The 13293-nt window shown below is 34.8% G+C and overlaps 1 protein-coding gene across 23 annotated transcripts in view; it reads right to left on the bottom strand.

Moving 5' to 3' along the window:
* The window catches only part of CEP57L1 (centrosomal protein 57 like 1), a 237698-nt gene that overhangs the window by 182805 nt on the left and 41600 nt on the right, over nt 1-13293 (bottom strand). For 16 of the 23 annotated variants that reach the window (XM_081294831.1, XM_081294816.1, XM_081294829.1 and 13 more), the window contains 5 exons: nt 8817-8845; nt 8513-8600; nt 6990-7170; nt 5380-5559; nt 3802-3923 (listed from right to left, as the gene is read on the bottom strand). In XM_081294831.1, coding sequence (XP_081150957.1) covers nt 3802-3923; nt 5380-5559; nt 6990-7167 — 480 coding nt within the window. In that variant the 5' untranslated portion in view covers nt 7168-7170; nt 8513-8600; nt 8817-8845. Of the gene's footprint in view, nt 1-3801; nt 3926-4548; nt 4635-5379; nt 5560-6989; nt 7171-8512; nt 8601-8816; nt 9184-13293 lie in introns of those variants that run through there. The other 7 variants (XM_081294818.1, XM_081294820.1, XM_081294822.1 and 4 more) reach the window with 4 other exon arrangements.

The raw sequence follows: 13293 nt of genomic DNA, 5'->3' as shown, positions 1-13293 counted from the left end.
ATCCCAGTCCCTTTCTCTTCTTCTCTTTCATATGCTGGCCATAAGGTGAATGGTTTTGCTCTACCACATGCTCTTGCCAGAATGTGCAGTCACATATTCAAAGCAACAAGGCCAAGCAAAGCATGAACTGAAACTCTGTAAGTAAAATAACCCTTTTTATTTTATAAGTGGATTATTTCAGGTATTTGTTATAGTGACAAAGCTGACTAATATACATTAGAATTTCTAGATTGTTGGAGAATGCATGCTCAACTTTTTTCATAAGATAAAGTAGTTGCTCTTCTGTTCAATGATTCTGATGTCTAGAATTATCAGAATTAAATTTTTTTCCAATCTGGTAGATGTGAAGTATTATCTTATTGAGCTTTTAATTTGCATTTCCCTGATTATTAATCATATTGATGATGTTTTCCAATAATATAAGGCTATATGTAATTCCATTTTTCCTGTAAAATGCTTCTTCATAACTCTTGCCCATTTTTGTATTGTTTGTTACTTCTGAGGAGGGGGTCTTTTTAAAAAAGTTCCTCTCCAAAGAGGTCATCTAAATTTTCAAAATTTTTCCTTTTAAGTCTTTAATCCTTCTGGAATTGATTTTATGTATGGTGTGAAATAGGGATCCAATTTCAGTTTTTCTAGATCACTTATTGAACTATTATTTCCCCAATGGTCTGCAATTATATATTGAATTTCTGCTAACAGTCCATTCCATTGTTTTTAGATGTTCAGCCATATAAATATTATGTTATCTTGTTATCATAATTTTGATAGCACAATACCTTGTTTCAGTGTCTAATAGAGCAAGACCTTCACCTTTTTCGCCTTCAGAATAGTTTGGCTGTTTTGGCTGTTCTTGGGCCTTTGTTTTTCTGTATAAATTCTAGAGTTACTCTTTTAAGTTTCTTCAAAACCTATTATATATTTGACCTTTCAAAATCCAGTATTGGGGGCTGGGATTGTGGCTCAGTGGCAGAGTGCTTGCCTCACAAGTATGAGGCACTGGGTTTGATCCTCAGCACCACATAAAATTAAATAAATAAAATAAAGGTATTTAAAAAAATTCAGTATTGGTACTTTTACTCTTTTCAAAGACAACGCAAAAATGTTAGAATTCTGTAAACTATATTTACTCCTTTTTAATTTATAAGCTATCATTCTGATGAATTTTAATCCTCTTTATATTCAAACTACATAAAGCTGTTGTTTTACATAATATTCATTTAGATTTATCCATATATTTACCATCATTTTGCTCTTCATTCCTTCCTGTATCTCTGATCTTCTGTAGAAGAAAGATTTCCTGTCTGAATACATCCTTTATTGTTTCCTTCAGAGCAGATCTACCAGCAACAAATTATCTCCGACTGTTAATTCTGTGTTTGTGGGGGGTTTGAGGGATACTAGGGATTGAATCTAGGGGCGCTCGACCACTGAGGTACTTCTCTAGTCCTGTCTATTTATTTTTGGGGTACTGGGGATTGAATTCAGGGGGCACTCGACCACTGAACCACATCCCCAGCCCTATTTTGTGTTTTATTTAGAGACAGGGTCTCACTGAATTGCTTAAAGCCTTGCTTTTGCTGAGGCTGGCTTTGACCTCTCGATCCACCTGCCTCTGCCTCCCAAACTGCTGGGATTACAGGCATGCGTCACCATGCCCAGCCCTTTTTATTTATTTATTTTTAATTTTTTCTTTTTTTTTTTTAGTTGTAATTGGACACAACACCTTTATTTCACTTATTTATTTTTGTATGTGGTGCTGAGGATCAAACCCAGGATCTCCCACGTGCGAGGCGAGCGCTCTACCACTGAGCCACAACCACAGCACCCCCCCCCCTTTTATTTTTTGAAACAGGGTTTCACTAAGTTGCTGAGTCTGGCCTCGAACTTATGATCCTCTTGCTTCAGTTTCCTGTGTGTCTGAGATTACAGGTGTATGCCACTACACCCTGCCAGGCTTTCTTAGTCTTAAAATGTCTTTTTTTAAACCTTTATTTCTCAAAGATATTTGCACCAGGCATAAAATTCTAGATCAATATTTATTTTCTTTTAATACCTTCAGTTTATCAGTCCACTTTCTTTTGGATTCAATATAGTTGAAAAGTTAGCTATTGCTTTAATGATCATTCCTTTGTAATTATCTTTTCTGGCTACTCTGAAGACTTGTTTTTATTATTTACCTTATTATGAGATTTCTGAGTAAAGCTTTATTTAGATTCATTTTGCTTTGATTTTATACAGCTTCTTGAATCATTGGTGGGATTTTTTTTTAGAAAATTCTTAGCCATTATCTCTTCAAATATTGTGTCTGCCCCACTTTCCTTCTGAAACTCCAATTACACGTAAGTTAGACCTTCTCACTCTGCTTTCTGAATTTACTATCATTTTGTCTCTTCATTCATCTGGATGATTTCTACTTTCGTTTTATTAATTCTCTCTTCCATTGCTGAGAAGAATCTTTTTTGTTCGAGTCCATCCCATTTATTAGTTCTTGATTTTATTTCTTATGCTTTAAGAGTCTTGTAGGGGCCTAATCCAACACAATGAAGATTTGGGCCTACTTTTTCCTCTATTAGGTGCAGGGTCTCTGGTCTAATTTGTAAATCTTGATTCACTTTGAATTGAGTTTTGTGCTTGGTGAGGGATCGGGGTTTCATTCATTTTGCTGCATACGGATTTCCAGTTCTCCTAGCACCATTTGTTGAAAGGCTATCTTTTCTCCAATGTATGTTTTTGGCACCTTTATCTAGTATGAGATGATTGCATTTATGTGGATTTGTCTCTGTATCTTCTATTCTGTACCATTGGTCTATATCTGTTTTGGTGCCAATACCATGCCGTTTTTGTTACTATAGCTTTTTCTTTTTTAAATTTGTATTAGTTATTGATGGACCTTTATTCACTTATTTGTTTGTATATGGTGCTGAGAATCGAACCCAGTGCCTCACACATGCTAGGCAATCACTATACCACTGAGCCACAACCCCAGCCCTCTTTTTAAAAATATTCTATCCAGGGGCTGGGGTTGTGGCTCAGTGTTAGAGGGCTTGCCTCACATGTGTGAGGCACTAGGTTCAATTCTCAGCACCACATATAAATAAATGAATAAAATAAAGGTTCATCAACACTAAAACATATTTAAAAATATTCTATCCAGTTTTTCTTTGCAAAAAGGTTGGTTCAAATGACCCAATCTATCTATCATTACTGCAGGTGGAAATCTCCTAAATGTAGCTTTATATCTGTGTTAGCCAGCTCTTCATCACTGTGACCAGAATACCTGACATAAACAAATTAAAGGAGGAAAAATTTAGTGTGTTTCACACTTTCAGTCCACAGTTGGCTGGCTCATTGCTTTGGGCCAGAGGTAAGACAGAACATCATGGCAGAAAGGTGTGGCAGAAGAAAGCTGCTCAGTTCGTGGTAGCTATGAAGAAAAAAGATGAAGGAAGGGTCCAAGGACAAGATATAGTCCCCAAGGGCAAAGCCCCAAGGACTCATTCTCTTCAACTAGATTCCAACTCCTACAGCTTCCACTGCCTCCCAGTAGTTCATTCAGCTATCACTGGATTAATCCACTGAAGCCAGAGCCCTCATGATCCAATCACTTCCCAAAGTCCCATTTTCTGAACATTTCTATGTTGGGGAACAAAGCCTTCAATACTTGTGCTTTTTTTTTTTAGGGGATATTCCATATCCAAATCATAACAATATCCTATTTTACCTAATGTTATGACAATTTTCCTATGTTAAATTTTCTTCAGTCATTTCTCACAGCGTCTTTTTGGAAAACATGCTCACCTGTTGTTCTAAGATCATATTCTTTTCTCGTTCTACATTGAGAACCATTCTCTTTGTATATTCTAGTTGCTTCTCTAGAAGAGTACAGCGTGACTGGGCTGAGCGTAACTGTAAACTTATACCTATGAAAAAGGCAAAACAATGAGTCAATTAGTTGATGATCACATAAATCAGAGACTTGTTATCATGAAAAACAATATATAAAAATTGCCTGTCAACAGTTAAATGGTAAAGAAAATATGTGTGTGTGTGTGTGTGTATACACACACACACACAAAGTAGTAATAGTCATAAAGAAGAATGAAATCCTCACATTTGCAGAAAAATGGATGAAACTACAGAATATCATGTTGAGAAAATTAAGACAGACACAGAAGGACAAGTACATTTTCTCTCATATGTGGAAACTCTACAAAAATAAATAACATGAAAGAAGAGGGATCATTTAGGTGTGGGAAAAGAGGTTGGACAGGGGCAGGGTAGAAGAAGAATGGACAGATGTGATGCATCGATCAATGCACAATATAGGCATGTACAGAAATATCACAGTGAATCACATACATTCTGTGATTACCTCATTAATTATAGATAACTGGTTTACATGTTCTCCCCCTAAAAGTCTAGAAAGCATACTTCTTCCTTTTTTTTTTCTTTGCTTTGTCTTTTGTTCTTTTCTTTGGTAGTACTGGGGACTGAACTCAGGGCCTTGTATGCGTTAGGTGAGTGCTCTACCATTGAGCTACATACCCAGTCTAGAAGGCATACTTTTGAAAGAGGAGAGGTCAGCGTCTTGTGAGAGATAAATACCCTGGTTGTTTTGGAAACAGCACCATCTATGAAAGCAGAGGATGTTAAGTCTTTTAGCTATCAATACATTTCTTGTCTTTCAGGAAAATCAGGAAAATGCACAATATTGTTCTCATTTTCCTCCTCTCTTGACTACTGACTACACAGTTAACTCTACAGAGGCAAGAAATTTATTTCTAATCCTTTACTTTTCTCTCTTCCATTTTTGTCCAGTTGCCTCAGAAATTTTTTTTTTTTCCTTTCCATTATTCATTCTGGTGAGGTGTTTTGTTTGTTTTGTTTTTTAATTTTTAGACTGGGAATTGAATCATGGGGCAATTTACCACTGGGGTATATCCTCAGTCCTTTTTATGTATTTATTTTTATTTTGAGACAGGATCTCATTAAGTTGCTTAGAGCCCTGATAATTTGCTGAGGCTGGCCTTGATTTTGGGATCCTCCAGCCTCAGCCTCCAAAGTCTCTGGGATTATAAGTGTCTGCCACCATGCTTGGCTTCATTCTGTTTTAAAGAGAAACACAAACTTGAGCTTTGTTTATAATTTTTCTTTTAATCTCAACTATTTATGAACTGGGAAAACAGATATAACAGAGATAAATTCAAAGATACAGTCATTTCTCACAAATATCTATATGTCTGAGAATAAGGCCTCAAGGTTTCAATATATATATAAAAACAAAGATATTTGAAAAATCCACTCAGACTGAAATTATTATTTTCAAATTGTAAACTCTGGTAACCATTCATTTCTGAGAACTATTGTATTTTTTACCTTTTTTCTGCTTTATCAGTTCCTGGTGTGCCAGATTTCTCTCATTTGTTTCATTCTCCAAAGCCTTTTTATACTGCGCTGCTTCTCTAGAAAGAATGTTCAGATTATCTTCAGCTTGTGTTCTCTCCAGCTCTAAACGATGAATCTTTTCCTGAAGAGTTTTTAAGGCCAAAATAAGAGCTGTTGTGGGGGTGGTAGCAAAAAAAAAAAAAAAAAAAAAAAAAAAAATGTGTGATGTGTTAAATGGAAGTTTTTGAAGACTTCAAATCATAGTAACATGGAACAACAACAACAAAAAATGAGGAGTATATTTTTCGTTAGTGGCCAGAAAAATGTAGAAGTAATGTATATTCTTCATAAAAATAAAAAATGACTAAAACTCTAAAGAGGGATAAATTTTCTATAAAATATCTTATAAAAGCAATAATCAATCATTATATTAGTGATTATTAGGACTGAGAAAGCTAAGAACCACAGTTAAATAAAATGAATATTTTCAAGTGAAAGGATGTGGGGAATTTTAGGTTTAAAGTTAAAGGGTTTTTCTAGTTTTCAATGTGTTCAGTTTTAGACAAACCACATTTATTATTGCTATGTCCCAGGTTTATATCAAGAATCAGGATATAAGAAGTAGAATAGATTTTTTTTTTCTGTGGCAGGGGGTATAATCTAATAGTTGACTTCAGGCTTGTAAGACTGTAAGGAGTACACATATACTACTATGATGTTTTTATTCAGCTGCATTAATATCGTCATGATTCAGATCAATTCAGAGTTACAAAATTTTTAAATACTATTTTATACTTTGTATTCAATTATAACTTTAAAGTATAAAATTAGAGATGAATAGAATGAAAATGTTAAAGTTAACTTTCCTGTGGTTTATATCCAATTAGATGTCTGTTAGAGATTATCATTTAGTTTTTATGAGTGATATGAATTATATTTATTGCTCTTTATATGGTACCCAGAGCTGAATCAGTGATATAGATTACTGTTTCTTGTGATTTATTCCACAAAGCTAAACTATTTATTAACAGAAATCATTATTACAGAATATTAAAAATCAAGTGATAGTTAGCATTATATAATTTATGACATAGGGTATGCCTGGAGTCATAAATATTTTCCTAATTAAATTTTAAGATCCTCCAATTTATATCCAAAAATTATAATATTCATATTTTGCAGTTATTCAGATATGATGTCTTCCAAAAAGATTTTCCATATGCAACTTCTGAATCTAATCTTTGAATAAGACTAATTCCATTTAATTCACTAGCATTCTAATCATCTAGTTTAGAAGGATTCCAAATCTGACCTTTCATTCTTCAAAGAGTATTTTATTGTTTTCTAAATGCTTTTATGATAAACCTGTTTTATACACTCATCTGCTTATATTAATCATCATTTTATAGCTGAAGAAGCCAAAATAAAGAGTGTTAAGTTACTTGTTTAGGTTCATAGAAATTTAGCAATAGAATTAACATTGGAAGTTTCATTAAAATTAAATATAAAATCACATTATTTTCTACATAAAAAAGGTAGGTTTTCATGATATATTTTGTACCATCCCTCTAATTTTATATAAAATTTTATGTTATCATTACCTTGGCTATTTGGGCTATGAAACATTTTAGGAGAGGTGACTTCTAAGTTCAAAGGGTGACAATTCTGATTCATCTTGGGTGGCAATTCTGATTCATTTTTGGTGAATGATGAAACAAATACTCTTTCTGGAGGTTTAATATAGCTTCCTATTACACTAGGTATTAATTCTGAATCCATTATCTGTAGAGAATAAAGGTATAGCATCAATGTCTCCTATTTGAAGGATGAAAACATTATACAAAAATTCAGAGAACCCAAATAACATACTCATATACTATGGAGCTGTATCTTCACAAATTTACTTATCACAAATTCAACTATAATAAGCTCAGCAATAACAGAAAGAAAAGTGACTATTTACCATGTAAATAATAAAGACAATTCTGTCTGAATTTCAATAAGTATGTAGTCTGGAGTAAGCAATGTCTGTTTGCCAGTTTCTCAGTTGCTCATAGTCCCAAGCCAGTTACAGTTTGAACACCTCTCCACAAAAACTAGAACACTGAAGTTTAAACAGAAAGTGTAATTCTAGCTAGGTGTGGTGGCACATGCCTGTAATCTCAGCCACTTGGGAGGCTGAGGCAGGAGAATTGCAAGTTCAAAGCCAACCTCAGCAACTTAGTAAGTGAGGCCCTAAGCAACTTAGCAAGACCCTGTCTCTAAATAAAATATTAAAAAATGGGCTGGGGATGTGGCTCAGAGGTAGGTTAAGTGCCTCTGCATTCAAGTCCTGGCACCAAAAAAAAAAAAAAAAAAAAAAAAAAAGAAAGAAAAAGTACAATTCTAAAAGATAATACATCTTTTTAAAACACAAGCCAAAAATATCCAATTCTCTAATTTTGACAGTTAGATATCAATGTATTAGCTTTCTAAGGAATTTTCAAGGATAATTTTTAATACATGAAATTTCTGAATCTAATCCTTGAGTAAGACACATCTCCTCCACCTTATGATCTAGAATTCTAATCATTTAGTTTAGAAGGGTTCCAAATCTGAAGAATCTAGAGTAGACTTGATTTATTATGCAAGTTTTTTCCTTTTTTTTTTTTTTTTTGGTAGTGAGTCCTTTTAACCATTTTAAAAGAGAGAACAGCATCTTAGATAAATGCAATGTTCCATGGGAGCATTCGTCTAATTTTCTCAATGAATAGCTTCCTCTGCCACACACTTCCACCATATGTTCTCTCTTGCCACAAGACCTAAGGCAACAGAGCCAACCAACAGTAGACTAAAACCTCTGAAACCATACAGTAAAATAGACTTTTCTGTCTTATAAGTTGATTACTTCAGGTATTTTATCACAGTGGTGGAAAGTTAGCACAACCAAGAAATAAGAGTTCAGGAGTTCTCACTGTAATAGAGATCCCAGCTTAACCCTACAATCTTGTTCTGTGTTGGAAACAAGTGCATAAACCCACTAAAAGCTTAATTACATAAAGAGGTGGGTCATCTTGGGAGAAAAACTCACTCTGGAGGAAGATGAAACAAGTATAAAAAGCCTGACCCACAATCAAAGCCTTACTTGATGGAGACCAGAAGTTATTGTGAGTAGAATATGGTAGCAGTCATTCTAATCTTCTCTGACCTAGTCCCATGAACTCATGTAGGCCCTGATAAAAGAAAGAACTATAAGTAAAAACTGACAAATATTTTATCAATAAAGGGTTTACGTATTAGTTTCCCTGATTTTTATAAAATGTTATAATCCAGTGTGTGTGTGGCGGGGAGTTGTCTAAGACCAATAACAATTTTGGCACTTGAGGACTGTAGAACATTTGTAGTACTATTAAGAGGGCTGGGGTTGTAGCTCAGTGTAGAGTTCTTACCTCGCATGTGTGAAGCACTGGGTCTGATCCTCAGCACCACATAAAAATAAAATAAAGGAATTATGTCCATTTACAATTTAAAAAATATTTTTTTAAAAAGAGAGACAATTGGGGGAACGGGGGTCAGGGTGCATACACCTGGAATAGACATATTTACAGACATGTACAAGAGAAATTTCTGAAAATACACAGAAATATCCTAAGTCTCAATGTCTGTTTTCAATATCTAATATGGGGCCTATCTGCAAGTAATTGAAAAGACCTTAGGAATTCTTGTAAGATTTTTTACGTGTCTGCAAGTAGGGTAAAAAAGCTATAAAATGTGGATCTCATTTTTTAAAAAGTTTATTGTTAATGCATTTATTTTTTTATTGTTGGTCGTTCAAAACATTACATAGTTCTTAATATATCATATTTCACAGTTTGATTCAAGTGGGTTATGAACTCCCATTTTTACCCCGTATACAGATTGCTGTATCACATCAGTTACACTTCCATTGATTTACATATTGCCATTCTAGTGTCTGATGTATTCTGCTGTCTATCCTATTCTCTACTATCCCCCTTCCCCTCCCCTCCCCTTTTCTCTCTCTACCCCCTCTACTGTAAATCATTTCTTCCACTTGTATTATTCTTCTCTTACCCCTCCTTTCCTCTTATATGTAATTTTGTATAACCCTGAGGATCACCTTCCATTTCCATGCGATTTCCCTTCTCACTCCCTTTCCCTCCCACCTCTCATCCCTGTTTAATGTTAATCTTCTTCTCAAGCTCTTCTTCCCTACCCTGTCCTTGGTTACTCCCCTTATATCAAAGAAGTCATTTGGCATTTGTTTTTTAAGGATTGGCTAGCTTCACTTAGCATAATCTGCTCTAATGCCATCCATTTCCCTCCAAATTCTATGATTTGTCATTTTTTAATGCAGAGTAATACTCCATTGTGTATAAATGCCACATTTTTTTTATCCATTCATCAATTGAAGGGCATCTAGGTTGGTTCCACAATCTTGCTATCGTGAATTGTGCTGCTATGAACATCGATGTAGCAGTGTCCCTGTAGCATGCTCTTATTAGGTCTTTAGGGAATAGACCAAGAAGGGGAATAGCTGGGTCAAATGGTGGTTCCATTCCCAGCTTTCCAAGAAATCTCCATACTGCTTTCCAAATTGGCTGCACCAATTTGCAGTCCCACCAACAATGAACAAGTGTACCCTTTTCCCCACATCCTCTCCAGCACTTGTTGTTGTTGGACTTCATAATGGCTGCCAATCTTACTGGAGTGAGATGGTATCTTAGGGTGGTTTTGATTTGCATTTCTCTGACTGCTAGCGATGGTGAGCATTTTTTCATGTACTTATTGGTTGATTGTATGTCCTCCTCTGAGAAGTGTCTGTTCAGGTCTTTGGCCCATTTGTTGATTGGGTTATTTGTTATCTTATTGTCTAATTTTTTGAGTTCTTTGTATACTCTGGATATTAGGGCTCTATCTGAAGTGTGAGGAGTAAAGATTTGTTCCCAGGATGTAGGCTCCCTGTTTCTCTCTCTTATTGTTTCTTTTGCTGAGAAAAAACTTTTTAGTTTGAGTAAGTCCCATTTGTTGATTCTAGTTGTTAACTCTTGCGCTATGGGTGTCCTATTGGAGCCCGACCCCACAGTATGTAGATCATAGCCAACTTTTTCTTCTATCAGACGCCGTGTCTCTGATTTAATATCCAGCTCCTTGATCCATTTTGAGTTAACTTTTGTGCATGGCGAGAGAAAGGGATTCAGTTTCATTTTGATGCAAATGGATTTCCAGTTTTCCCAGCACCATTTGTTGAAGATGCTATCCTTCCTCCATTGCATGCTTTTAGCCCCTTTATCAAATATAAGATAGTTGTAGTTTTGTGGAGTGGTTACTGTGTCCTCTATTCTGTACCATTGGTCCACCCGCCTGTTTTGGTACCAGTACCATGCTGTTTTTGTTACTATTGCTCTGTAGTATAGTTTGAAGTCTGGTATCGCTATACTGCCTGATTCACACTTCCTGCTTAGCATTGTTTTTGCTATTCTGGGTCTTTTATTATTCCATATGAATTTCATGATTGTTTTATCTATTTCTACAAGAAACGCTGTTGGGATTTTGATTGGCATTGCACTGAACTTATAGAGAACTTTTGGTAATATCGCCATTTTGATGATGTTAGTTCTGCCTATCCATGAACAGGGTATATTTTTCCATCTTCTGAGGTCTTCTTCTATATCTCTCTTTAGGGTTCTGTAGTTTTCATTGTATAAGTCTTTTACCTCTTTTGTTAGGTTGATTCCCAAGTATTTTATTTTTTGGGGGGATATTGTGAATGGAGTAGTTGTCCTCATTTCCGTTTCAGAGGATTTGTCGCTGATATACAGGAATGCATTTGATTTATGTGTGTTGATTTTATATCCTGCCACTTTGCTGAATTCATTTATTAGCTCTAATAGTTTCTTTGTAGACCCTTTTGGGTCTGCTAGGTATAGAATCATGTCATCTGCAAATAGTGATAATTTAAGTTCTTCTTTTCCTATTTTTATGCCTTTAATTTCTTTCGTCTGTCTAATTGCTCTGGCCAGTGTTTCGAGGACTATTTTGAACAGAAGTGGTGAGAGAGGGCATCCCTGTCTTGTACCAGATCTTAGAGGGAATGCCTTCAATTTTTCTCCATTCAGAATGATGCTGGCCTGTGGCTTATCATAGATTGCTTTTACAATGTTGAGGTATGATCCTGTTATCCCTAATTTTTCTAGAGTTTTGAACATAAAGGGATGCTGTACTTTGTCGAATGCTTTTTCTGCATCTATGGAGATGATCATATGGTTCTTATTTTTAAGTCTATTGATGTGGTGAATAACATTTATTGATTTCCGTATATTGAACCAGCCTTGCATCCCAGGGATGAATCCTACTTGATCATGGTGTATAATTTTTTTGATATGTTTTTGAATCCGATTCGCCAGAATTTTATTGAGGATTTTTGCATCTAGGTTCATTAGAGATATTGGTCTGTAGTTTTCTTTCTTTGAAGTGTCTCTGTCTGGTTTAGGCATCAGGGTGATGTTGGCCTTGTAGAATGTATTTGGAAGTTTTCCCTCTTTTTCTATTTCCTGGAATAGCTTGAAAAGTATTGGTGTTAGTTCCTCTTTAAAGGTTTTGTAAAACTCTGCTGTATACCCATCCGGGCATGGGCTTTTCTTAGTTGGTAATCTTTTGATGGTTTCTTCTATTTCCTCTATTGTTATTGGTCTGTTTAGGTTGTCTATATCTTCCTGACTCAATCTGGGCAGATCATATGACTTAAGAAATTTATCTATGCCTTCACTATCTTCTATTTTATTGGAGTATAAGGATTCAAAATAATTTCTGATTATCTTCTGTATTTCTGAAGTGTCTGTTGTGATATTGCCTTTTTCATCCCGTATGCTAGTAATTTGGGTTCTCTCTCTTCTTCTCTTCATTAGCATGGCTAAGGGTCTGTCGATTTTATTTATTTTTTCAAAGAACCAACTTTTAGTTTTGTCAATTTTTTCAATTGTTTCTTTTGTTTCGATTTCATTAATTTCAGCTCTGATTTTAATTATTTCTTGCCTTCTACTTCTTTTGCTGTTGTTTGTTAATGCATTTATTTAATCATTAATCATATAACTTATTTTAAAATCCAACAATCACTACATAATTTTTCACAGACCAGTTTTTTGTAATAAATATACAAGTAAATTAATTCTGTTAAATACAGTGTTTCCCTACTCCTAATACATAGATCCTTTTTCTTCTCATCTCAGAGGAAGAATCTGTCTTTCAAAAATGACTTATGCTTTAGATAGTCTTAAAAGTTTTTACTTAAATTCACAGTAAACTTTCCAATGAGTCTGCACATTTTGTGTACATATGTGTGTATGGGCATGTGTGTGCGTTTGTAAAGCTGCCACAATTGTTGAAGAAAACACTACTTAACCCTTGTTCATTTGGGTATTCTGATATTCTCTAAAATAATTTGTATTTCCAAATGTTCAAATTTACCACTCTTCTAATCTCTTCTAATTCATTTTTTAATTTACTAATGGGTTATGACTTGCAGCTGGAAAATCTCTACTCTAGGCAGTTTTCCACCTCTCTTCATCTCTTTCAGTGTTTTGTTTCATTGATGCTCATTCTGTTTGTCACCTTCATGAAGTTAGAGATTATGAAATTTTATGAGATTATAAATATGCAGTTCTTATTTGTCTTAATGGATCTCATTTTTTGGTCAGCCTGGTTAAGTCTAAGGAAATTCAAGTTATACCTGGAACCATTCTTTTTTTTTTGGGGGGGGGGAAGGGTACCAAGGATTGAATTCAGGGGTACTCAAATCACTGAACCACACATCCCCAGCCCTATGTCGTATTTTTTTTTCCTATGTTGTATTTTATTTAGAGACAAGGTCTCACTGAGTTGCTTAGTGCCTTGATTTTTTTGTTTCTT

Source organism: Spermophilus citellus, assembly GCF_964194105.1.
Source record: "Spermophilus citellus genome assembly, chromosome: 5".
NCBI classification, from domain to species: domain Eukaryota; kingdom Metazoa; phylum Chordata; class Mammalia; order Rodentia; family Sciuridae; genus Spermophilus; species Spermophilus citellus.
Note: the sequence above shows the minus strand (reverse complement) of the source record. Positions and strands in the feature narration are given on the sequence as shown.